The sequence below is a fragment of the Neopsephotus bourkii genome, unplaced genomic scaffold (assembly GCF_033783945.1).
Source record: "Neopsephotus bourkii isolate Nb327-2 ecotype Australia unplaced genomic scaffold, CSIRO-AGI_Nbou_v1 NB_354, whole genome shotgun sequence".
Taxonomy (NCBI): domain Eukaryota; kingdom Metazoa; phylum Chordata; class Aves; order Psittaciformes; family Psittacidae; genus Neopsephotus; species Neopsephotus bourkii.
Window position 1 is genome coordinate 300,652 of NW_026900860.1, and position 26,888 is coordinate 327,539.

The 26,888-nt window shown below is 46.5% G+C and overlaps 2 protein-coding genes across 7 annotated transcripts in view; one reads left to right on the forward strand and one right to left on the reverse strand.

Moving 5' to 3' along the window:
- The first annotated feature begins 698 nt into the window (after positions 1-698).
- PRPH2 (peripherin 2) lies at positions 699-9,215 on the forward strand. Its single transcript, XM_061348293.1, has 3 exons — positions 699-1,428; positions 3,818-4,064; positions 8,674-9,215. The coding sequence occupies exons 1-3, from the start codon at positions 848-850 to the stop codon at positions 8,908-8,910; spliced, it is 1,065 nt and encodes a 354-aa protein (XP_061204277.1). The 5' UTR covers positions 699-847; the 3' UTR covers positions 8,911-9,215.
- A 7,952-nt stretch (positions 9,216-17,167) lies between these two features.
- UBR2 (ubiquitin protein ligase E3 component n-recognin 2) overlaps positions 17,168-26,888 on the reverse strand; it is a 55,422-nt gene continuing 45,701 nt past the window's right edge. For 5 of the 6 annotated variants that reach the window (XM_061348314.1, XM_061348316.1, XM_061348313.1 and 2 more), the window contains 9 exons: positions 26,461-26,596; positions 25,793-25,883; positions 25,143-25,273; positions 23,467-23,575; positions 23,158-23,214; positions 21,496-21,573; positions 21,020-21,190; positions 20,259-20,360; positions 17,168-19,513 (listed from right to left, as the gene is read on the reverse strand). In XM_061348314.1, the coding sequence (XP_061204298.1) occupies positions 19,372-19,513; positions 20,259-20,360; positions 21,020-21,190; positions 21,496-21,573; positions 23,158-23,214; positions 23,467-23,575; positions 25,143-25,273; positions 25,793-25,883; positions 26,461-26,596 (1,017 nt within the window). In that variant the 3' untranslated portion in view covers positions 17,168-19,371. The remainder of the gene's footprint in view (positions 19,514-20,258; positions 20,361-21,019; positions 21,191-21,495; positions 21,574-23,157; positions 23,215-23,466; positions 23,576-25,142; positions 25,274-25,792; positions 25,884-26,460; positions 26,597-26,888) is intronic. The other variant, XM_061348315.1, reaches the window with a different exon arrangement.

The following is a 26,888-nucleotide window of genomic DNA, read 5'->3' on the forward strand; positions in this document are numbered from 1 at the left end:
GGTTCCATCCCTCTTTTCCTGCCCACTACGGTGTGAAAGCAGAGTTTCCCCGAACTTTTCCTTTCTCCTTCCCTCCTACGAATGCCCTGGAGATGACAGAAGCCATGGGAATAAGTAGAAAACGCCAAGCTTAGGGTTTTCAGGTCACTGTCAACTACACGCATACCTCCTTCCAGAACACATAAGCCAGGGGATGGCATCTCGAGTCAGCCAACACAGGAAGATGAGGACTGAAAAGGTGGTTTTGACTGTAGATATGAACAGATCAGCTTCATGAAGGGGAAGTGTATTGCTATACTCAAACAGCCTTTGTTTTTATTAACCTCAAGCCCTCTTCCTTTTTCCCCAAAGGATTCCTCTGGCCACAGAGATCTTTTTATGTCTCTGGGTTTTCATATTGTGCCCAGCCAGCCTATCATAAGGAAGCACAAATCTACTAAATAGTAAAATGAGGGATTATTTCCACTCATCTGTTGACAGACATCTCTCCAAATTGGATCAAATGATTAAAGGCATTAGAGTGACGTCTTGCAGATCCAGAGCAAATCACCTGAACCCTTGGGACAGTTTCTCCTTTGCTTGGAAGGAACCACCACCACCAAGAGCTGGAGGTGCCCGTTGCCGGGTTTTTCTCACTCATGTGAAATTACCCATTGGGATCTTTGCGTTATTTTACTTGCCTGAATCCCCGGCGTGGGGAGCCCGGGATGGAAGGACCATGCAGTGGTTTGCTTCCCGCTGAGCTGGTCAGGGTCTCTTCCAGTGCCTGAATGGTTTTTCCTCAAGCAGCTTCCGCCGAGAAGAGGGGTCCAGGCTGTGAAACCTTCCAACGTCTCCCATTACAAAGATGGCGCTGCTGAAAGTCAAATTCAGCCAGAAGAAAAGGGTAAAACTAGCCCAGGGACTATGGCTCATGAACTGGTTTTCGGTGTTTGCTGGGATCCTTGTGTTTAGCATGGGACTGTTCCTCAAAATCGAGCTCCGGAAGCGAAGCGAAGTGATGGACAATTCTGAAAGCCACTTTGTGCCCAATTCCTTGATATTGATGGGTATATTATCCTGCGCCTTCAATGGGTTTGCTGGCAAAATCTGTTACGACTCTCTGGATCCCGCTAAATTTGCCAAGTGGAAGCCTTTGCTGAGACCTTACCTGGCTCTCTGTTTCCTCTTTAACATTCTCATTTTCTTCGTTGCTCTGATTTGCTTTCTCATGCGGGGCTCTCTGGAGAGCACCCTGGCCCAGGGGCTCAAGAACGGCATGAAGTTCTACCGGGACACAGACACCCCGGGAAGGTGCTTCATGAAGAAGACTATCGACATGCTCCAAATCGAGTTCAAGTGCTGTGGGAACAATGGCTTCAAAGACTGGTTCGAAATCCAGTGGATCAGCAACAGATACCTGGACTTCAGCTCCAAAGAAGTGAAAGAGTAAGTGACTCCGTGGGGTTTGCACCTTTGGTAGTGTTGTTGGACAAACGTTACGCTAAAGAAACGTACCCATAGGCAGTGACTGGAGGGGTCTTGTGTCAAATGGTGAGATTGCTTCCTCCCCTGCAAACTCATGGAATCCTAGAATCGACTAGGCTGGAAAAGACCCTCCAGAGCATTAAGTCCAACCAAGTTCCCCCAGGGCATAAAATGTAAAGCAGCAAAATGCAATTCTCACTCTCTGTGTGATGTGAACGGGCTTAAAAATCATATTTTTTACTGTCTTTTACCTCTTTATAAAGCCTTTCCGTAGAGCCACGCATACGTACTCCCCAGATCAACAGGGAAGCGTCAGAACTTCTCTAAGCCTAAAGCAGATTTCAATGCAATTTATTAAGTTTCTAAAAATAGGCTTTCCTGGCTATATTCCGTTGATACCACTGTTAAAACTCCACCTAGATGTTGGTGATCCATCAGTCCCATGGAAACGGATAGAACCAGGAGTGCCTTGCCAATAACTCCTGCGTTTTGAATCCTCAAGGTGTAGAGTTTTCATTTTCTATTCCCTCAATGGATTGCTGTGAAGAGATTGAGCATCAGCACCCGTTGATGTTCTACCTTTACGCAGCATCCCCTGGCGCCAAATGCATTTTAAGTTCTCTCCTTTGTAAAGCCATGTTCTGTGGGTATCCTTGTGCCTACTTTTGGGAAACCTGACGTGAAAACCAGCTTCCTCTATGCAAACCAGAACAGATTGTTGAGCAGGAACACCTTAATGGCTCTGATGTCAGTGCCCAAAGAGGCAGTAATCTCCAAATCAGGTTAGGTGCTGTAAGCGCAGGGAAAAAATAAGCACGAGAACAGATGAACTTTTGCAGTGAAGAAGCAGCATTGAGCAGAAATACCCCAAACCTTTTAGTTAGGCAATTCAGCACTGGGGGAAGAGGTCCTTATTCAAAGCTCTTTGGGACCATCATTCTCTAAAGTTCATACCGTGGGGTTGCACAAAGGGCCTCATGAGCTGCAAGCAGTCTGCCTCTTAAATGTACCGCCTATGTTACAAGTGGCTGAAGAAATGCTGTGTCTCTCTTGGGATCACTCTCTGCCTGTGTAAATGCTATTTCACTGGGTGTCTCTCTGCATATTGTTTTCACTTGGGTGGTCTGGTTGGCTTTGCAATCCAGAGTCAGGTCTTGAGAGTGAAAACTGCTCCAGGCTTAACCTATGGCACTGGGAGGTTGTAACAAATACATTTGCTGTTTAATAAGGGAGTATTTGCACTGCAGAGGTATGCCCGCGGGTATAAATAACTGCTTGAGAACACCTTGCCAGCATTATATGGAGATTTGAGGGCTGTAACTTAATCCAGCAGCAGTGGAAGGGCAAAGCACAGAGAGGAAGCAAGGTTATAGTGTCCTTAATAACTGATGGCTTGTTTGGGACTGAGACTCCCAGCAATTTCTTTGTACTACTGAGGCAGGAAATAGGGCACTAAAAGTCCACAAATGGATGTTAGTTCCAGGTTTGAGCTACGCAGTGGGGCATGCTCTCTGCTCACATTCCTGGTAGGATATTTGGGCCCTTTGGAAGCCAGCAGCAAAGATCTCCTCAATCCCAGGGAAAGTCCACCCCCTGCAATGTGATTGTTGTGTTATCTGCAGAGCAAAGACCTGACCCGCTCTGTCTGAAACTGGTGGAGCATTGACACATCCGTGCGAATTAGACCCAACTCCGAGTATACCTTCAATCCAGAGATAAAACCTCAACTGCATTTGGAGCTTAGATATATTTAGGTCATGGCTGCAAAGCGGAATGTTGCTTCACCAGGCTGTTGCCATCACCTCTCTGTGATGCAGCTTTAAAATACCCATGTAGAAAGCTGCGAGTGACTCTCAGATTCTCTTGTCACCGTTCTAGGTCACTGGGGCTCTCCATGCTGTCATTTCCTAAGCAAAATGGTATTTGTTAGAGCTGCAGTCCTGTTACTATGGTCTGTTTTGCAGGGCCAGTGGAAGTAACTGCCTCCTAAGTAGTCGCATCTAAGCATCTCCTAAAGCACCAGACTAAATGGCTGTTTATGGAGAGCAGCCGCAGTCTCAAGTCAACAGTAGTTGGGGAGCTCCTCCAAGGAGTTTAGAAGCCCATTTCATGTTTTAAATACTGGCCACCTTGCTAATGTGGCTGGTATTTAAGCCAAGGATAAATGCATAGCTATTATCAGAGGGAAGCTGTTCGGTTTGCTGGATCCGTGGTTTGGCTGGATACAGTGGGCCCTAAAGCTGCTGTAGGTCCTTTTCCAAGCTCAGGTCACCTCAGGCATCTCCCGTTTGCCCCGGTCTGGCTTTAGATTTGTGTGTGCTCTCACGCTCCCTTCTGCCCTTGCCCGCAGCCGCATCAAGAGCAACGTGGACGGGAGGTACCTGGTGGACGGTGTCCCTTTCAGCTGCTGCAACCCCAGCTCGCCGAGACCCTGCATCCAGTACCAGGTCACCAACAACTCCGCTCACTACAGCTACGACTACCAGACGGAGGAGCTCAACCTCTGGCGCCGCGGCTGCCGGGAAGCCCTCCTGCACTACTACAGCAGCATGATGAGCTCCATGGGCGCCGTCGTCCTCCTCGTCTGGCTCTTTGAGGTAACCCTGTCCCCTCTGCAGCACCGGCTCCGTGCAGGGGCTCCGGAGCTTTCGGGGTTACAGGTGACATCTGTTTGGAGTCATCTGGTGCTGTTGTGTGGCTGAGAGAGCATCCCATAGCGAACAGCTGCAGCAGGCCTGAATGCTCAAAGGCACAGCTGGAAAGCGTGGGGTGGCCTTGAGGTTACAGACCCCCCTTCAGCGAGGGGCCAGAGCCTTGAGCATCCCGCTGCATAAAGGGGAAGGGATCGGTTTTCTGCCCAGTGCAGGGTGCTGAGCAGCGAGGGCTGGGCCGATGCATTCATTTCACACGTGTCACCACGAGGGGCACAGAGCATCAGGACAAGATGGCAGTGATCTGTGGGACAAAAAGCGCAGTTAAGGGGTTGATGTGCTGATGAAAACAAGCCCCAGGGCCATGCATGGTGCCCAGGTCGAAGGTCCCCCATGAGCCCCACCACTGTTCCCAGTCACAAGAAGTGGTCTAGGTGAAGCAGGTGGATTAATTTTATCGTGTCTGTAAAGAGGTGCCAGTACTGCCCAGTGCAGGGTCTGTGGGCACTGGAGCCCAAATGCATTCATTCCATGGGAGGAAAACACATCCTGCCCCTGCCTGTGTGTTGATAGAAGCACTGAGCTACAACCTGCCAGGAATAAAGATGCTTTTCAGGAAAGAAAGACCCAAATAATCCATGAACTGAAAAGAAAACTTACTTTGCATTGTGCTGTTTCAAACATAACCCCTCTGCATGGCAGGAGATGCAGAACCTCCTCGTAGCACCGTTACTCCAGTTAGGAAAGAAAGAGGAGCTCGTGTCTTAGCCCAGGTTCAAGCTAAAGGGTCTTGAAGGGAGGGGAATTTCAGCTGTGTGTGGAAGTCAAAAGGAATGCAAAACACTCAGGGGGAAAATGCACAGAAAAGCTAATATTGCAACAAACAGTGAGCAGGAACCGCTGTAACCCAGCTCTGCCGGCCTGCGGGAGGGTCGTGGCAGTGATACATCAGCATCAGCAATAAACCCGCAGTACTGTATTCCCCATGCTCCACAGTGCACCCAGCAGGTTTCCCCAGCCTGTGGCACGATGAGAAATGAGATCTTCTCTTGTCTTAATTCATCCCTTTCAAAACAGAAGGTGAGATTGTCCCCAGGCCTCCTGGGGCAAAGCTTTAAAGAACTATCACAGTCCTGGGCTATGGGGTCGGTGGGCCCTCTGAAATATTGATGTCTGATAGCGCCTGATGCTATTCCACCAGAAAGGGTCTAGATTTGGGTCTCAAACCCCCTCTGCTTTTTAGCCAGCCTTTGCAGGGAAGAACCGAAGGAGGGAGCAGACTTTGCTTTAGTCCCCACTTGAAACCCAATGGTGCCAAACGGGTGCATGGCCCTCAAGGAAGGTTTAATGATTCTCCATCAGGTGTGAGGAAGAATAACCCTCTTTGGAAGCATCAAACCCTCTGTTTGTGAAAGGAGCCCAACCACGCAGGCAGTCGTTGTTCCTGGCACTGCGTTATCACCCACACACTGCCTGCACCAGCAGGAGCTGGAGGCTTCCCGTGAGTGACAACCGGTCATGAGGGCGACAAAAAAAGATCACCCCTGCTCTAGCTAAGCCGCCTCAGGCTAAACCCTGGGAAACAGATGGGCTCCGCTGCAGAAGGTCAAGCGGAGCACGCCTCGATGTCTTCTTGACCTGCCTCGGCCAGCCAAGAGGAGATGCGGGCTCAAGGGTGCCCTCAATGGAGCCTTTCCCAAGTGAAGGGGGGCAGAGGCTGGCTCCCGAGGTGCTCCAGGTCCTTCATCTCTATAAACACGTGGCTCTCATCAGTTACGGCCGCTGCAGTGGCCAGGACCCCGAGATCCATCCCACATGGGTACCGGGGGGGAGCCCAGCACTGAGCTCCAGAGGGCGATGGGCACGAGCGGGAGGTGCAACCCCTGCCAGGGCTCAGGCACCCTCCTGGTGTTCCCACAGAGCCTCCCGTGTCTCAGTTTGTGCCCATGGCCTCTGGTCCTGCCGCTGGGCACCACTGAAAAGAGCTGGGCTCCGTCTGCCCCGCATCCTCCCTTCAGGCCTCCGCACGCACTGATGAGGTCTCCACGGAGCTTCCCTTCTCCAGGCTGAACGTTCCCAGCTCTCTCAGCCTGGCCACACAGGAGACTTGCTCCAGCCCCTTCATCATCCCAGTGACCCCTTGCTGGAACCCTCCATTACGCCCCACATCTCTCTTGCCCATGGGAACCCAGCACTGGGCACTGCTCCAGCAGTGCCAGTGCTGAGCAGAGAGGAAGGATCACCCCCCTTGACCTGCTGGCTCCATGCAGACCAGGACACCATTCCATTTCCATGCCTCGGGGACACATTTGCTGGCCCATGTTCAACTTGGTGTCCACCAGGACCTCAAAGCCCTTTACTACCGAGCTGCCTCCAGCCTGGCACCCCCAGCATGGGGTTGTTCATTCAGGACTTCAGCAGCACTGATGGTCCAAGGCTCTGTGCCTCTCTCATGTAAGAGACAGACTGAGTTACTAATAGGTGTCTCCAACCTCCTGGCCTCTCTCACCCAGAAGAGAAGGCAAGCCCCGGTCAGTGGAGGTGATGAGAACCCCATACGTTTTGCACTGCTTTTAGGGATTCTCATTGCAGGGACCCAAAAGCGGCTTCCTTTCATAGAACACAACCACACTCAGTGCCTTAGGGCCAGCCAGGGAGCAGTCAGCGCGGCTGATTTTGCTGTCAAACAGTGGGACTTAGTAAATCAGTCACTAGAAACGCTCCTGCTGACCTGCAGTGAGGTGGCACAAGTGGAGAGCAATGTGGAGGTCAGATGTTGAGTCCAAGCCTTGCAACAGCTATTGATAGGAAAGATATTAGAGCCGTGGCAGAGAGCAGCAAAACTGGGATTCGGATAGAAAGGAAGATGTCAAAGGCTTTAAATCCTGAGACTGGAGTGATGAGATCTGTCACCTCTTGTGACTTTTATAGAACAGGGTCTGAACTGATTTAAGTCATCGTAAGACCCACAACAAAATGAGACTCTTTCCATTCTCAGGGCCAAGAGAACTCCTTTGAGGACCAAGGTGTTGTGAATCATGCATTCCTATGTTAAACAGGATGACTCCTATGGGTGTATTTGATGATGCTTGTTTCCTTGACCAATGTTTCTCCCTTTCTGGTCTGGGGTAAAGGCAAAGAAACATGGACATGAGAGTAAGCAATGGTAGCTTCGGTCTCCCAAGAGTTTGGAGGCACTGATCCTACACAAGCAGGAGACCAGGGCCGATAGGCTAACGAATGGTCCATGGGAGCGCATCCGTAAGGAGTCCCAGGAGTCCAAAACCCACATAGGAATGTTGCCACTGACCCATGGCACTGAGGCCTCGTCTCCACGCTGTGTGAACACTTGCAGGGACGGTGACTGCAGCCCTGCCCTGGGCAGCCTGTTCCAATGCCTGAGCACCCTCTGGGGCAGGAATTGTTCCTCAGCTCCATCTATACCTGCCCTGGTGCAGCTTGAGGCTGTTTCCTCTTGTTCCATCCCTTGTTCCTTGGGAGCAGACTCATAAGAATCTCAGCTTCACCCATCACATGCAGGACTAAACCAGCCTCACTGCTGCCCCATCCTCACCACCTCATTGAGCTGCCTCTTCTGGGCACTGCCTTTTCTTTATTGATCCATTTCACAGATCAATACCTTTGCTTCCCAAGTACAACAACAGTGGGAGCCAGGATGCTCTGCATGGTGTTAGAAGGCAGGAGCCTGGCTAAGAACATTCCTTCTCTCCAGAGGCAGGTTTGCAGTGTTGCACCAGCTCCATACAGTAGGAAAAGCCTCATTCAGGGCTGCTGGGATTGGTCAATACAGTGTCAAAAGTGGAGATTCACTTGAGATGGAGCCAGTGAGAGCTCAGGTCACTGCTGCCTCAGTTTCCTTATTTGCACATCCCTATCCAAAACCAAACGGCTCAGATCCTGGTGCTGCTCTCTTCTGCACAGGTGCTGATTCATTAACATCTCCTTGACCACATTAATATACTTGCCAAATGTATTGAGGTCAAAGGAAAAACAGGGAGAGTTAAAAGCAAGCGGATGGTGGCAGGTGCTCCAGGGGGCTGCTGCACGTACGAACAGCTCACATATGAGCACATGTGAAGAGCTTACATGTGAACACATATGAACAGTCACACATGAGACCCCTGTACAGGAGCAGGGGGCTCCTTAGCAGCTCCCATGAGGTGCTGGCCGGGGGATGGGGTACATGGGATGCCCCTGTGCCATGGGCACACAAAGCCACGCAGCAGCCGGCACCTTCTTCCTTCCTAAGGAAGGAGCATCCACTCATTGCTTACCAAGTGCCCCCCTCCCCATGGTGCCCGCTGATGCACACCCTCACCCCCTGCCAGCTCCTCCTCACCCCTCCTGACCACCTCAAGGGGGAGGCTGCTCAGGATCTGCTCCCCCCAGGAGCATCCCCGCAGCCCGTGAGCTGTACCTGGTGCCTTTGGTGTTCCATTCACACACCAGCCGGGGCTGCGGACAGCAGGGGCAGGGAGGCTGCGGAGCGGGGTGTGAAGCTTTGCCTGACGCTCTCTGTTTTCCCATGGCCCAGATGTCCGTGATGGCCGGCTTGCGCCTGCTGCACACCTCTCTGGAGAGCATCCCGAACCCCGAGGACCCCGAATGCGAAAGCGAAGGGTGGATCCTGGAGAACAGCCTCAAGGACACTCTGAAAGCTGCGCTGGAGAGCTTGAAAAAGCTGGGTAAGTTCAACCAGGTGGAAGCGGAAGGAGAAGGGGCCGAAGGAGAGGAAGGTGGGAAGAGCCCAGCCATCACAACGGTCAGCTGAGCTCCTCTCCGAGGTGGACTTGTTATCGGAGGAGAAACAAACTGAGAATTGCGCAGATCTACGTTACAAGCTACGCATCGACCACCAGAGTACACAGTTCTACACACGCTTTCTGTATATGGGAGTATACACCGTAGCGCACCTGGGGAGAACACCTTGCTCCCCAGTGTGAATACACCATCTTCACACCTAACCGGGGGAACCACCCCGCTAGGACTTGCAAGATTCGCGTGTTCCTCGTCAGGGACAGCTAGTTTAAAGCCCACACAGCGACCCGTCCCGCCTGATTCTGAAATCACAGGTGGAACTGGAAAAGCTCACCTTTTCTTTGCTCAAGCTGGTCTATCAGTGTATCCTATGTGCTTCAGTGTAGAAAGCAAACAGATTGGGTGGCTGGGGAGTACCATGTTAGCAGTCAAAGGAGAGAGGATTTCCAGAGCTGTATATAACTTAGGATACAGGTATTTTGTCAAACCTCTCATCACGTGTAAGTTTTGTTAATGTGCTAAGCAATGGTGTTTTTCCCTGCTGTGTCCCTAAGATGTACATAGAACAAAACACAAACTTCACGGAGATCTTATGTCCTGAGCAAAAACTGTGATTTAACAAAGCAGCGCAAATGTCATGGGAACACCACGAAGGTAAGAGCTACGGGGCTTGTTTCTCGGGGGGGCTTCAGCCTGGATGTCTTGAATGAGCCTGGTGTAGACTTGTGCTTCCCCTTGCATTTAAACAAGCAGGAGCTTAGAAGATTCCTCTTGTAGCGGGTGGAATCAGTGCCACGAGCCTGTGCCAGTTACGGCTATTCTGGACATGGTAAGAAGCATGGGACACGCCGCTGCTGGCTCCACAATACTCAAGTCCAACTGGTTTTAAGACAAGGAAAAAACCCAACAAAACAGCAACAACAACAAAAAGAGGCCACTTAGAGCTAAGAGTTTAAATGTTTCTGGGGTCCTAGCGAATGGGCACCGTTCATCCACACGTATGTCAAGCCTCAGGCTTCGAGGGCAGGGAAAAAGTAAGTTTAAATCAGTCCCTAGGAGGTCAAATGTTCCAGCTTGCATTTTTCTGTGTCAGGGACAGGGCGCCTTGCATTGTACCTTTGAAGTCAAAGGGAAGGCAGTTCTGCATTTGCTGCTGCATCTCTGGTCTCATACGCAAAGCTGGAGTAACGGCGCAGAAAGAGTTTGCAGTGGTGCACGGCCTCTAGAAGGGAAGGTGATGGGGAAGAGAAGTGATGCTCTAAAGCATCAGCTTGAGTGTAAAGGGAAAGAAACCCCAGAGAGCAAGCCCCAGCCTCCTGCACAAACGCCTGCAGTATCTCAGCTGCAAGCCAGGCACCACATTTAGCTGTACCCTGGCTGTGCAAAACCTGTGTTTCTCCGTGGGTCCTGGCTGGCCTTCAAACAAAGCCACGTTTGCAGCTCCCTAATTCCTTACCGTAATTACTGCCCATTAGTTTTCATTCTTAATCTCTGGGGTACTTGCGCCAGCAGCGCTCGGCTCCTCCAGCTTTGGTTCAAGCTCCTTCTAGGATGGACACAGCGGGACAGGCAGGGGTGCCTCCGTACATCGAGCCATGCTCTATGTCTCAGTGGCCAGGCTGTTTCAGGCCATCTGCACGCAAGGCTTGACTTTGGCAGGTATTTGTGCTATCCTTTCCCTTCTCCAAAGCGGGTCACAGCTCTTCTCCATAGTTACAACAACGAGCTTAGTCCCAGTGATGAATTAAAAAGTCAACTCTGTTGTTCACTGGGGACGACTGGCTAGAAAAGGGGCACTAATGTGAAAGCCAGCTTGCTACTCACCACAGCCTATCATCTATTGCTCTGCTGAGGGATGCTCTGCACAGCAGGACTGTATGAACCGGACCAGCTCCTTCCTTCTCAATGAGACACCCCCCCGGGGCCGGCTGCTCCCCTCAGCTGGCCCCTTAGAGAAGAGCAGGACTGTGGCTGGCGCATGATGTGGCCACACGTATCAGAGAAGAGCTTCTTAGGGGAGTCACGTAAGGGTAGGGGCTGCACTGCAAGGATTAACCATGTTTTTTCCTTGCGGGGCCTCAGCGTGCTGTGATTTATACCAGTCTCTTGAGTGGACATCTGAGATTTCACTGAGACCTGCGTGTAAATCTGGTTTAGGCCACTCGTTTAGACAGGACTCTCCAGTTACCTGTGGTCTCCCTGTTTCCTTTCAGCCTATTGCTAGTGCAACATGAAACGGTCAAACCCCTCTTTCGACACCACATTAGAGCAGCCAGCTCCCAGAGCAAGGGTCTCGTGGTACGAGGTGGGTGAAGACATCACCCGAGACAGGTTTATGAAGGATAGCACTGCAACCAGGCTTTCATACAGGTAGTGTACATGCTAGCGCTGTCTAAACCAAAGCCTCCTGGTTAATGAACATCTTTGTAACACCATTGCTACAAGAGTCTCTGTAAAATATTACCTGTAATATATCATTTCACCAACCTTCCATTGGCTTCCCTGTGACGTTGCAAACGCTGTTCTAGATAAAAGTGTCTCTGCTGCCTGCAAATGTGACTTTAGGCATTAAAAATCCTATTGCAAGTAAAGACCTCCTGAAAGAAAAAGTTCAAATATACACAATTTAATACAGATTTCTTCAATTTGTGTTACTGCTGAGTTCTTGCTGCTGGTTTCATTGCTTGGACCTGTTTCATGCACCCCTACGGGTGGGGAGCTTCTCCCCCCTACACATAACACGCTGAGATAAACCAAACCTTCCTCTTCTCTACGCCCTGCTAAGCTCAGGATGTGCAAGCAGACCCCTAAATCACTGCCCTCTTACTAGAAATAGAGCGTGCTGATCCATTGCAGGAGTAGCCTCTTGTAGTACACAGGAATCAAAACATCTCCACAGGCCTTGACTTCTGGAGGTGCTCAAGAGGTGAACCCACAGCACCCTCCGGCTCTCTGGCACTGGGTTTCCCACCCTTTTCCCACCCATTTCCCACCCGTTTCCATGGAACTTGCAGCTGGCATTCCCACAAACGCGTTGCTGTCCCTTTAAACGCAAGCCTAAAGCCCAGGTGGCCAAATCTGCCCCGCAGCAACCCAACAGCATCCAGAGCCGTGCCCTGATTTCCAACTGATGAACTTAACTCACACAAACCAGGCCACTTCCTTAGAGGTGCCTCCATACGGATGTCCCAGCTTAAACCCAAGCACCCAGACCCCAGAGCCAGCCCACGGCCTTGAGGTGTTGAGAAACCCCATTTGTTCTGTAAAAGAGATGCCCACAAAGCCCTGTTTTACTGGTGACATCTCTTTGAAGGGCCACAGAACGTTTGCTAAAGTGCTTTAGAAGAGGAAACACAAACAGCTTCCTTTAAGCTATTAATTCCTAAGTAGCCTTAATGCAATTGACCAGCTTAGCCTCTGCATTACATGAGCTGGGACATTTCATACCAGCCAAAGGCATGTGTGCAGCTTAACAAAGGGCCTGGGGATGCTATATTGGGCTCCGGGGCTGAAGCCCAGGGAAGATGCTCAAGGAAAGGAAAAGGATTCCCAGCAAAACCCCTTCTTTTCCAGCAGAACCTGTTGGCTCTGCAAGGAGCCCGAGCGCTGCTCTCACCGCCAGTGGTGTGAATTGGGGACACATCACAAACACTCATTAAAGGCAAAAAAGAAAGAGCATTATTAGAGATTAGTCAATTAAGAGCTAAGGGCAGAAAAATAGACCGGAGCCATGTGATAACAGCGCCCTGCGGGGAGATGGAGGCTTACAGACACTTATTTTGGTAACAGGAACGCAGCTTCCTCAGCCGTGAAGCGATGCAGACGTGAAACTTCCCTTCTAATCACTGTTCTACTGGGATCAGCCCTACCTACAGTGCTCCAGTGCGAGGTGTCCCTGCCCATGGATGGGGTTGGGACTCGATGAGCTTTAAGGTCCCTTCCACCCCAAAGCAGGCTGGGGCTCTGTGCAAGGGCCGGGTCCCTGCCTGCTCTGCAGGCGCACACAGCCACATTCCCCTGCTCCAAGGCAGGTCCCGCAGTCACAGCTTGCCTTTAGGAGCTGCTTTTTGCCTTCCCAGCTGCCCTAGTAACCTGTTGAGAGGGTGTTCAGTGGGGAGGTCCCATTCACACCCGTGTTTCCTTTGGCACCAGTAACAGAGCGAGGTGAAAGGTGGCAAAACCACAGGTGGGAATCGCACACAAAGGCACTGTGAGGGCTCGGGTTCATAGGAATGAATCCGTCAGTGATTACACAAGTTAACCAGGAGCAGGAGTAACAGCGCTGCTCCGGGCGTATTTGAGGTAAATCATGACAGCATTTCTTGTTTGCACCCTCCAACCTTAACTGCAATTAGGACCTCAGATGTCAATTTAGTCTCTTTTTATCTTTTCCTGCTAATTTGAGATCCCTTGAGGTTATTCTCAGCATCACAGACTGGTTTGGATCGTCCAAATCACTTAGAATCATCCAGTTCCAGCCGCCTGCCACGGGCTGTTCTTGAGGTTAGGTAATGTTACCAATGCATTTGGTTCATTTCAGAGCTCAGAGCATCACTACCATAGCACATCCCCAGCTCCAGTGGGACAAAAAGGCTTTGTCCCACAAGCTGGTGCTCAACCAGGGGTGCAGCTCACACAGGCACCACATTCCCTGGGCCCCAGACCCTCCTCAGGTGTTTCACAACCAGGTCTTGGGCACTGGTGAAGACTTCCAAGTGGATCCTGAGGCTCTGTGGGCAGGGAACAGCCTCATCCTCCTTTCCCTACAACCCCAGCCCTGGAAACAACCTCAGTAGCCATGCCTGGAGCAGGGCTTCCACGCAGAGCACCACTGCTGGATGCTCCAGGGCAGTGAAGCAGCCGTGCTCTCAGCCCTGGCATAGCTGGTATTCCACATCTGCCCAGCCGTCTGGAACATGAACGTTTCTATAATCAGACTGCTTTGGGTTGGAAGGGACCTTCAAGTTCAGCCAGCTCCAACCCCTGCCATGGGCAGGGACATTTCCCACTGGAGCAGGTTGAAACCTGGAAGTTTCAGTCGGCAGGAGCTGAAGCAGAGGTTTTGTTCTGCCACACAGCATCAAAGCAGTGAGCTCTGGGCAGGCTCCAGTGCCAAAGCTGACACCCTGCAGCTCACATTGCTGACCTCCTTGCCTCCGTTGTTTCTACATCACCTTCTCTCTGGTCTGTTAACACACTTCAGCATCCTCTACTTACGAGACTCACATACATCCCACACGTGATTCCTCAAACCACCCCTTGGCTTGCAAGTCCCTAAAGCACCCCTAAAGCAGTGATGTGCCCAGATGCTGGCACTAACCTGAGCTCAGTGGACCTTGATTGGGGCTCTTTCCTTCCAGGATCCCATGCTAAAGACATATAAAAATATGCAAAGCAGCTCCTACACTTGGTGCAAAGAGCTGTAGGAGAAATGTTGAAACTGCTATGAGTAAACTATGGAAAGAAGCATCCATGCATGAAACAGGAAGAAATAATGTAAGCCTTAATGTAAGCCTCCTGTTCCTGTAGCAGCCCACAGCATGATTAACAGTGTATGTATTGATCCATTTCAGATCAAAGTCGTATTATGGGCAAACTAATGGTACAGGCTCCATCCCTGGTGGCGTCCAAGGCCAGGTTGGGCAGAGCCTTAGGAGACATGGTCTAGTGTGGGGTGTCCCTGCCCATGGCAGGGGGTTGGAACTAGGTGGCCTTACAGTCCTTTCCAACCCGAACTGTTCTATGGAAACTAGCCCAGTGCTGTGGCTGAGCAATGCTGGCTGCCCAAACCAACAACAGACACTGCAACACTTACTAGGAACCAGAAGTGATGAGCAAACAGAGGTGAAGATGTGTTAGCCACACACAGACTTGCATCAGGCACTGCATGATGGAGACTTTTTGCCTCAGCAATACCTGTTTGCAGTGCTCTTACTGTGGGACTCTTCCCACCTTTGTTTGAATGCAGCCCAGAAGGGAAACCACCTCCACTCCTTCCCATCCTTCTGAACACTCACAAAGAACAAAATACATGGATTCATGGCAAGGAGAGATGCTTTCCCAAAGACAACTTGGCTCCAAGGCTTCCCATGACCGGCAAGCACCCTTCCTGCGTGCCCGTCCCTCGGGTTGTGTTGAAGCAGTCCCATTCAACCTGACCCAGCTACCTGAGGAGGTGGACAGGCACATGGAGACATGCTGGCCGTGCAGGCAGAGGCAGGCCTGGCAGGCTCCTGGCTTCCTGGCTGTCCTCACTCCCTGAGCACCAGGAAGCATTCCCATGGAAGGGAAGCCTTGATAACACATGAAGCCAGTGCTGTTCCCATCAATCATGGAATGGTAGAATCAGCCGGGCTGGAAAAGATCTTAAGATCATCAAGTCCAACCTTTACCCCAGGACTGCCAGCACCACCACTAAACCATGTCCTCTATGCAGGGCCATATAGGACTCTGGGACACTCACCATAAGGGACTGAACAGCTCAGCGGATGCCTCCTTAAGAAAGCTCTGTTAATGCCATTGAGATATGCAGAGCACCGTTCTGCTCCTGCTGGTAACAGTCCTGCCTCACCAGCAGCAGAGCAGATTTCAGCAGGAAAACATGAACCACAGAATCCCAGACTGGTCTGGGTTGGAAAGAACCTTAAGATCATCCAGTTCCAACCCCCTGCCATGGAAGATCACACCAGCAGCCCCACCAGCAACCCCCCCATTATCTCTTATCAGAGAATGCCTCCCTTATCCTGCTCAGGAAAAAAATCATGCACCTGCTGAATCAGTTTAAAGGCCTGTTCCTCTTTTGCTTCGTAGTAAATGGAAGTTACCATAAACCCACTTTCTCTGTACAGCAGATGACAAGCTTTCAATCAGATTCCAGACAAGATCCTTGTAAGCAATGTGGGGAGATGCAGACTGGATAGAATGCAAGGTGCACAGAAACCTGGCTGGGTTTTCAGGCTCAGAGGGTAGCAATGAGCAGTTGGAACCCAACAGATACAAGTGGCATATCCCAGGGGCTTATATTCAAGCCAAAACTGTTTAATACTGCTGCATTTGACATATACTCAATCTCAACAGTGGAATGGAAATACAGAGCCACTGCTGCTGCCAAAGGCTATTGCTAGAAGGGAACATAAAAGGAGAGTCCAGAGCATACTGAGCTGATTGGAACAGGGCTTTACTGTGAGGGGTTAAGAGATACAGCTCCCCTGGGGCAGTTTCATCTTCCAGAAAGGAAAATGGCTGGGATTTTGTGCTGAAGTACCTGCACAGTAGGACTGAGCATCTCGCTTCTCCTCTACGCATCCAGGTCATGAAGAAAATTATCACAGGGATGTTGCTTCTAACCGAAACACCAAGTCATTTAGCATAAAACAAGATGCACTTAAAGGAAGATGCCAGGGCTGGAACACGAGAGCTGGTGGGGCTTCACGTCAAACGCCAAAGGGCAGAAAAGGGTCTGTGCAGCTGCATGTGCACTGTCCCTGGCCCAGTAGAAGTTGTTAGCTCTATCATGTAGCAGCACACTGAACCCTTCAATCCAGGCTGTTCCCAGTGGGGAGAGTGGGAAAAGAGGCAGGAATTTTACTTGCATAATCATCAGCATGAAGACTGCTCTGAGGACATAGCAAGAAGCTGTAGGGAACTGGGGGAGAGCTGGGATGTAAATCAGCTGAGAACACCTCAGCCAACAAACTCCCCTTAACATTACAGATGAAGTAGGTAGAGAGCTGTGGGAGCACAGGTCAGAAGGCAGGAGGTGTTGCCTTGGTTAGGTATTTCCACCACAGTAAAAGTGAGCTTCCTATGGCAGCTTGGGGGGGACTACAAAGTCTGAACAGAGCAAAGACAGCAGTGATGTGAACCTTCACCCCTCATCCCTTTAAAAAGTGCAATTTACAATCCTTTAAGACGACAACTGGAACTCTTGGGTAGAGGTCAAGAAAGGTTTAGCTGACTGAAGCAAATGACACTAATAATATAATCACCTTACATTTCTAGCCAGGGAACTGCAGATGTTGCACATCCAGGTATTTCTGTTAGCTTGTGATTAACAAGGTGACACACTCGGAGGAACAAGCTCAGCAAAACCCTAAAAGCAACATTTAACAAATGCTTATTGAATGTCAACACCAAAAGCATTCGCTTGATGCTTTTGGCTTTGTTTTGTGCTCTGTTACGATGGGAACTTTGTGGGCCTTTGGGGTTGGGTTTTTTCCTCCCCCCCAAGCATGTAATACATTCTAGATTGTACACACAATCCATACATATTAAAGTTATAGCCAATTTATTACAGATATTATTTCCCTGATACTGAAACAATGTTATATATAAATATTTCTACATTAATATAAATACATGCAAAACAAATCAGAAAATAGAAGTCTTGAGTAAAGAATGACTAAATTGCAAAAAATGATAACTTGTGTACGTCGCAGTTACTTATGGTCATCATTTTACCAACCTACTCAACCTTGCAGACTCTGATCCCAGAGGAAGACAAGAAATAATCCTTCTTGCTGTCAGTGTTTTGCTTTGCACAGAGGAATCTGTCAGTCTCATCAGTTACCTTTTTAATACTACGCTTACAGGAAAAGAGCTCTTCAATGCAGTTACACATGATTTGAAACTGTGGCACACAGCTTAGGAAGCAAGACTCTCTGCAAAGGAATAGTAACATCACCAAAGAAGTGGGATTTCTAAGTACCATGCACAGAAAACTGTTGATACGTCAACCAGCTTCAGTAGGGGAAGGCAGAGATGAAGCATTAACGTCCCTTTTTTCCTGCACCTTCTGCACGTCTCCTTATAGAAAGAGACGGCGACACATACATGATTCCATCTACAACAGGGAGTAGAGACACGAGGAGCCTGTACCGGTTTTAAGAAAAGGAAATCAACGTTGGCCAAGTTTCTTTATTTCATACTTCACATCTTCACTCAATACTGTTACTGAACGTTTGAAAAAGTGTCCTGTACACCATGGAGATACAAAATTGATCGGAAGCATTAAGTCTGTAAAAATAGAAGCAATTCAGTCAGACCAAGTGGAACTGAAGCCGTGGCGGACAGGTCAGGGACTGCTTATATCTGGGCTGAAGGCGGAGTCAGAAAGTAAGACTTGACTAAAAAGAACCACAGGTTATTAAGGAAGCAGAACTATGGAAGTTCAGATTTCACTCATTTCTCAGAAGATAGGAGAGAGGAAGGTAATGGGCTTTACTTTCAATCCGTGAGCAGAACGTCACTTTTTAGAGACACCTCGGCGGTCTAATGACATACAGCCAGAAAACCTCACTGCCTTCAGGCACCCTCAGATCAAGTGCAAATCTGTGCAGTTATAGAATATATTTATAAAATATACTATATGCAAACATCTTTACAGAGCTTTAAATCAAGCCAAAAAGTAAATATACTTGATGGGACAATAGGAAAAGAAATTGTGAGTCTATGCAAAAATGCGGGCAGTGTGACTGTGGCCCTCTCAAAGGCAGAGGAAACCATTCCGTTTGTCTGCAACAAAAAGGAGATGGGATTTGCACCTTAAAAAGTTGACTGTTACCAAAGACGATGAGAACATCCTCTGTGCTTCTGCAAGTTAGCATAAAACGAGCAAATTCACATAAAATATGTGATATTTTACGTATCGTCATTACCTTAAAATAGCTTCTAAACCACAATGTCAACCCTTGAATACCAATAACCAATCACGTAGTTGAAGGTGAAAGGGTTTCCCGGCTAAATTCATATGACAAACTACATCAGCCTAAGGAGTGCAATGCTCTGGAAACAGCTTTAAGTTAAATTATTTTACTTGTAAAAGCTAGTGTTAGGGGTTCTTTTGTTTAGTTTAAAACAAACCTCGAAGCAAGAAAGCCGCAAGAGTCCAAATGGCAAAATCGTTTTAGGTACGCCGAGTAAAAGAGTGAATTATCCACTGATGCAGACAGAAACATCCATTTGCTACATTATTTGCTTCCTTACTTCATTCCATTGCATGTACACACAGCTTAAGTATTAAAATGCAGAGTAATAAATAAAACGGCTCAGATTACTAGCAAGGGGCAAAACACAATCCAGAGTTGTGCTCTATCTGGTTTCTGCTTCAGCAGTCTTTTTCTCTTGCAGTTTATAAGAAAAATCATTGTCAGACTTCCAAAAAGAGTCATTCTTTTCTTTTGTGTGTATCAGAAACTCAAGTTTGGTTGCCCAGGTTTATAACCCAAGGCATTTCTGTGAAGGAAGCACAGTGCAAATTATACGACTAATAAAACTTGCTTACATAGAAAGTTTACTTGATGAATGTTAACTGGTATCTTTATGAAATACATTGTAAAACAAAGATTAAATAACAGGACTGGGTTCGGGGGTGGCTTTTTTTCCCTCCTCAGACATTTTTTTCCTAATCCCTCTTCTGAAAAGCTTACTGAGTTACAAAAAGCTTAATAAAGTTCCAGTCTTCAGCAGGTAGCCATTATAAATGCTGCCAGTCGATGCCCACGAGCGTCTGGTTTGCTTCTTGTGCATGTCCAATTTCCTCTGTGATACTGTGCTGCTGCCACAGTTTTTGGATCTTTTTAAATCGTTCTTTGCACAGATGCAAGGGATTCCCACGTCTGAAAAGGAGAGGACAGTTACGAGGAAGGAGAAAACGCTGCAGCCAAGCACAAACGCTCACCTGCGACATGTTAAATGTTAGATAACCCTTCCGAATGTCCCAAGCATTTAAATACCCCTCTAACAGTATTCTCTTGTCAGAAGAAATCAACAGGTACTTGGATTAGGAAACTGGAGTGCTACTGTGTCTGGTTGCCCGCCCTCAGGGCTCAACAGTCCCCTCCAGGCTCTGGGAGTCTCACCTACATCCCACACGAGCCTCGACTGGAGGTTTTCAGCAATCTTTCCATGCTGGACCAGTTCAGAGTCCATGATTTCCACACCAGTTTCCGAAGCAGCGTTCATTAACAGTGTCAAACCCCCAACTACTCCCAGAGGAAGCAGCGACAGCAGTTAAGACAAAGAACTCCCACATTAAATAAACTAATCTCATAGTATTTTCGCTTGGTATTAAGTTAATGTAGGCGATGCAAATAAATGCACTATGTACAAATGAGATTTTCAGCCTTGATTTCTAGGTAACCTCAGGACAACTGTTTATAATGTGGTAATGATCTTCCATAGTTTTAACTTAAAAGCACACATTAGCATTAAGATGTTTGAAGATACTGGATGCAGCAGCCACGTCAAAACATAACATTACCCGTGTAATCAAAATCGAAAGGTAACATAGGAAGTGTATGTTACAAACCAGAGAGTTTTAGAATCCCTGTCTTTAAAAGATGTGCTTTTTATAGCACTTACCTGAGTCCCTGGTCTGTCTCTCCATAATCATCAAGATAAGGAGGAGGATAAAAGCAGCCCTTTGTTTTTCCAGCTAAAAATAGCACCTGACATTCTCGTACTCTAGAGAAACACAGAGGAGATTTGGGGTATTGACTTTGAGGTGAACAGTTTCTTGCAATTTGTAGATACTCCTTTTCCAACTCTACGTTCATTCTGTACAATCTGCAGGTACACATTTTTAAGGGCACTTCTTTTAAACTAAAGATGTTATTCTCTTCTAGTTGTAACTCTTCAGTAGCAGTTACAGACAAGGTACGTTCATGCCATGTTATCTGCACTCTACGTAAAGTACTCAACACAGGAGAACAGAATAATTTCACTCCTCACTAATCTTTGCCAAAGGAAACCCAGACATTTTCTAACCTTTCACTCTCTGAAGAAGGCAACTAAAATGAATGTTCACGGTTTCAACAGCAGCAACTACAAGAAACTTCAGGTGTTTGCCTTCAGCATTTTGTAATACTTGAGTGGAAACAAATGCACAGAGAAAACAAAGCCACTTTAAAATGAAACTCAAATTTTCTATACTTTATCTTTAAAGAAACAACCTTGTATCACAGCATAAGGAAGATAAACGCTCTAGCTTTTAGGCAACCTTGCTGTTAGCAAACCACCACCTTTACAAACCACTCCTGCTATCGCATTCATAGAACTATTGATTCCATGCCTACAGACACCACCTAACCCAGCAATGTAAGTAGAGGTGTTCAGTTCCTTACCTAAGGAATATGCCCACTCCAGACCCACAAGCATATGTATGTGCAGTACAGGCTCCAACATCTTCTCCTTCTAATTCAGTTTGACAGCAGTAACTCTGAGAACATAGCATGGTCCCACACACAAGGCACAATGTTGGGGCTCTGCTTTTATCACCACCTGATTTCGGACATCTTCAGTTAAGCAAAAAATAAAAGAAGGTAAGAAAAATACTTTGTAAGTATTAAGTTCTAGATGGCAAAAAGATAAGATTTAAATCTACTTTTGAACACTTATGCTGTTTACTGTTAAGCAAATCCTTGCAGTTTCTACTGCACTGAACTAACAGCAGTTTTGCTGGAAGCCATGACAACCAGTATGTGCCATTAACTTTCTGAGTCTCTAAATAGCTTTGAAGGCTTTCAGGTTAGAGGGTTCCCAGTTCACCCAAAGGAGCAGAAGACTTGAGGGCTCCTCACTAGAATTGCATACAACTTACGAGAAATTGGATGCTTGGTTAATGAGGCAGCTGTAGTCATCCGGAAGGTCTATTAATTTGTTGGATTCTCTTGCATAGCTAGAATAAAACAAGCAAATTAGCTACTCATACTTCAATGAATAATACAGAGTGATACCAAACTCATTCATGTTTTCCTGACTCATCTAAGCAGCATCTGGGAATAATTACATCTTTAAAGTTTTCCTCTTCTCTGCCATTCACAGAGTAAAAGGGTAGCACATGAAGAAGGAACACACATCTCTCCACTCCAGTTTCTTAGTCATAGTTTTCATGGGTTTATACAACAGGCAGAAAGTCAGTAAAATACCTATGTTGGATGTATGCTTTTAGCAGAACTCATGAGGAGGTCATTACAGGTTTAACTGAGTATTTGTTCTGCTCCCTTATCAGTCTGCTCTTTATTTCCTCAGGTGACAAGGTCTAGTGTGAGCTGTCCCTGCCCCTAGCAGGGGTTTAGAACTAGATGATCTTCAGGTCCTTTCCAACCCAAACCATTCTAGGATTCTGTTTTCCTTTGCCACTAATATTGAATGGAAAATAGCTTGACTGTCAAGTTCAGAGAACTTGTATCCTGAAAAGCATAAAATATTCATGTACTGAAAAGGATCTATTTAATGCCAAATAATTGTATCTTTAGGAGTAACAGTTAAAAGTTAACTTTTTGGCAGATGCTATACACTAAACTTTAATAATCTTCAATTCTAGGAATAACACAAATTCAACTGTGACCTGTAAACAGAGGTTTGCAACAATGCACAACAACAGACTGAGAGGAAAACAAAATCACTGTCAAGTTAAACCATCCTGGGAAGAGTAGTTAAGAATCAGCAAAAGGAACACATGGCAAGAAACGGCAACAATCACATAACAGGAAATCAGTTCTGCTCTTCTTACTGCATAGGAAAGTCTGTTAACAGCCTGGCATTTAACAGATGAAGCGACTAATCCTTATTTGTGTCACTTTGCCTTACTGTAGTTACAACACAAAGGTTGACTTCATGTATTTAGCAGAGCACATTAAAATACAGGGGTATGTTTTCTGATGACAGCACTGTCAACCTCCATTTACAATTATTTGGGTAATTGATAACCACGATTTTTACTCAACCTTCACAAAGAAAACCACCTCAAATGCTCTTCTACACCCACTAAGCACTAAATGTTTTCTGAATCCAAAAGAATCGCTTAGCAAGTAGAAATGCATGAAAAGCAAATCTTCCTTTCAGCAACTGATGCAGTGTTGATTTCACCCAACAATCTGGATTCTTTTATAGGAGAGTTAAAAAAGCTCTTCAGTGCCTGGTATTTTTAAACAAAGGTTGTAGATGTCTTTTAGCAACAGCATCTCTTTTGAATTAGAGGGTACAAATCTACTATAGGAAATACGAAAAGAAATGTCATAGCCTCTGATTACTGTATATCAGTCTAGATAAAACTGTAATATTTAACTTTGCCTTTTAAATATCTCACTTTCCTTACAGGATTCCCCAAATCTCTTTGCTTATCTCCTAGTATCTTTGTCATTCAATAAACCAGAAGTGATACTATGCTATTACAAGCATCCTTTAAAAGAACTATTTGGAGCAAACTGCATCATTAAAGTTTCCTCCTTGTCTCTGCTTAAGATGTGTCCATGTTTACCTGATAGCATGTCTCTCGCCTTCCAGATACCTTTTTACTTCATTGTTACTGCACCAACTACAAGAAAGAAAAAAAATAGCTTTTAACTTCAATAGATGCTACTTTCCAAACCCAAATAAGCAACTAATCCATGGTACACCTACTCCATAATCTCCACAACCAGGATGACTGATTTCGAAACACTTCTTGCACAATTGCTTTTCAAATTCCACAATTCATGTCTAGATATGCACTCCCCAGAGAATACTTCCGTGACTCTTGTGCAGGATTCCTTGTATTATTAAAGCTAAGCATATAAACGGGACTTACCTTTCTATTAATGTGTTCAGAATCTCACTGTTCTCTTGAAAAAGGCAGGTGAGGTTGTTTGGCAAGGAAAGATAGCTACATAAGTGTTCAAACTGGTTTGTTCCATTGACTGAAAGAGAAAGCATACTTATCACTACATCTTCTTAAATGGTATTATCTACAGTAAATGAAATATAGCTCTAAGTAATGGGACACCTATCCTTTTCTTGTTTTTTAATCGACTGTATTCCTCCCCCCAAAATGCAGTATAAAGTATAAAAGTGGTAGTAAAGGCACCAGACAGCCAGCTGCTGGTAACAAAAAGCAACCTTCCTCAAACTTTCCCCCCTGAGCCTGTTTTTCATGTCATATACAAAACACAACAGAGGTTTCAAGGGCCTTTACTATTTAGTATGCCTTTTGTTCTAATGTCAGGCACTAAATGGCCACTTTGTGCTCCTTGGAGACTGTGACACAAAGACAGGCAGCCTGTGACAGGAAGTATACCACTGCCTCAGAAATACATTGCCAATGCCTGCAATGCCAAGCTCTACTAAAATATGTAGGACACAACCACCAGATTGCCATAATTCATAGTAGTCTATTGGTTTGACTCCCTGGGCCTCTGCTCTCCCAGCTTTCAGGACAGAGAGTACCAGTACCTCTTCCATGGCACAGCCACTTTTGCTCCTGAATAACAAAGTGAATTACAATAAAAGCTGTGCCTGCTTCCCTCTCATGCCCGTGTAAACTGCCATTTTGCAACCCCCAGTAAAACACAGGCCAGTTGTGGCATCAGTGGGTCCTGGGGTGGGAAATGGGAAGGAAAAGCGAAACACTCACTGCCACGGCCACCATCAGGATGTCCCTCAGGTGGTCGGGATGGGCAGGGCCATCCAAAGCCCTGGGACCTGAGGAGTGTAAAAGAAGTGAAGCAAAGCCTTCCTCTCCCCCTCTCCTATAGCCAACTCTCTACAGGCCTTCGGACCTGTTGTCTGGAAGGACATATGCACTTTGGACCTCATCTTTACAGTACCCATAACATAAAGAACTCAAGTGGTCACTACTGGTCCAGACAATGAACTTGGGAAACCTTGTTACAGAAAAATCAAAGGAAAATGTCAAGGATACATCCTACAACAAGATCCAAGTCAAAAAGATACTCCTGACAAGAGCTGTCTCATGTTAGCTCAGCACCAACCACACTGTTTTCAGCATGGGAGTCCTGAAGCAGCGTGAACCCACTTATTATTAGCATCTTCAGGTTTATACTCTATTCCTACACACACCATATGTGGAAGATAGTAAAGTATGTTACTCACATCAATTATTTGGGGTGTAATGTAACATGGTATATTTATAGAGAGACGTAAGCTGTTGGTGGATACTGATTCAAATGAAATCAATGCAAGCAAAAACATATTTCAAAAGAGTGATCAATAGATTGGATATAATTGAAATGCCACTTCTTAAGGGAAAAGCATCACTTTCTGGTTTAAATAATCTAGAATGTCATTTGCCTCTATATTAAAAGGGCATTTTTAAATGGAAGCAATATTTTCTTTACTTTTTCGTTATGCAGACATGATTCTGCACTGGTAACAAGGTCACACTCATTCACTCAACATCTCAGAAAAGAGAGCATAAATGTAATTTATTTGTAGTGAAAAGCTGATTTAACACAAAACAGACACTACCTTGAATTTCTGAGGGTGCTGGGACTCCATTTAAGTAATGGAAAAACAAAGCAGAACATCTCAGGAAAGGCATGATTCCAGCTTTTAGATTCCTCCACAGGTGCCAGCCTGAGGAAATTTCTTTCAAGGCACTTAAGAGAACACAATGAAAAATCATGTCACTTTGAGAGCTATATTTAGTAAGTCTTCAGTCATATTTCATATTAAATTACTGATGTTCAACTGACGTAAACATTATACCAGGTGTTTATTTCATCACAGCTGACTCCAAGACAAAGAACAAAATAGAGGTTCATAAAACCAAAACCAACTGGGACAGTAAATGAAGGGAAATTGTGCATAGACATTTCAGATCCCACCAAGTTTTCTGTGCTCAGACGCTGTCAATTCCAGACACTACACCTCTGCAAGCTGACCAGAAAAACTGTTCCAGAGCATAATGCTCACAAGCAGGTTTCTTCACGGACACAGGAACTGATAGTTACTTCAAAAGAAGTTACTTCTAGAAGTAGTGGGTAAGAAACCAGGCGCATGAATTCCCAAGTTAAACATCTCATTTTTGACAGCATTAGTGTATGGAATTCAGTCAGTAGTTAATGTTGAGTTCAGGAGAGAGAAAGCATTACGAAATGTGAACATTGCACTTTTACCTTCCTGTACACTGGCAAAGAAATTTATACAGTGTAAGCACAGCTACTTCCTCTTCACTGTTAGTGTTTTCTTGATCCATGCCATTCTCTTCTGAAGGAGAAAGCAGTAATAAGCAAGTTACTTCATATATAAGTGTTCCTACACCAAGAATGTATTTCCTCAAGTTTTGAGAAAAAGGCTAAAACAAAGCGACTCATTCCACTGGGCTACAATATGATGTATTGGAAAGAGGTTTTCAGCTGACATCTTCTGTGGTAAGTTCATGCAACCGTCAACATCAGATTGGTCCTGGTTTACGTGTTGAATCAGCTGGGATTCTTAATACACCTGCTTGGAGTTCTTTGCTTTTGGCACAACATACCTTATCCAGCTCCTCCTACCAGGAGATACATGGATTACTTTGCTAAATTCAATTTGTGCATCACACAATGCCTAAGCCAAGTCTTTGCAATACTACATTGCTACATGACTTGGAAAGCTAGCATTCATGATTAGCTATGCTCCAGAATACCTGCACTGTTAAGCAATAAAGACAGAAGACTGAACCTTCATGAACAGAATTTATCAGTATTTTGTGACTATAAATTGCACAGATTTACCAGTAGCACCCCAGTGTTTCCCAAGTACAGAACTGAGGAATCATTTCATTGAAAGCAAGTGGCATTACCTGTTGATGAGGTAAGTAAGATTTGTATTATGTGTGCCATCGTGACAAGATGAAACAGGTGAAGATCTCCAGTGCCAAGACTAACCCCTGAAAATTCCTGACAGTGTATGGCAGGGAAAGAGAGCACCAAGCTTACCTGCAAAAGAAAACAAGAAAGCTGGAATATGCCTTTTCGTTTTGAATCTACCTATCTTCTCTGCTCGTGCTGCAGTTCCCTTAAGCCACAATTTAAGGGAACAACGAGTAACTATAGCAGGGGGCTCTGGGGGTGGTGTTGAGTTTCGGTCAGTTTTGGTTTGCTTTGGTTGTTGCTGCTGTTTTGTTTGGGTTCAGTGGTTTGGTGGGAGGGCTGGGTTTGGGTTTTTCTTTAACATTCAAAGAGTACACATTCTGCCTCGTTATCCCCTTTTATAGTTATGGGTAAGAGC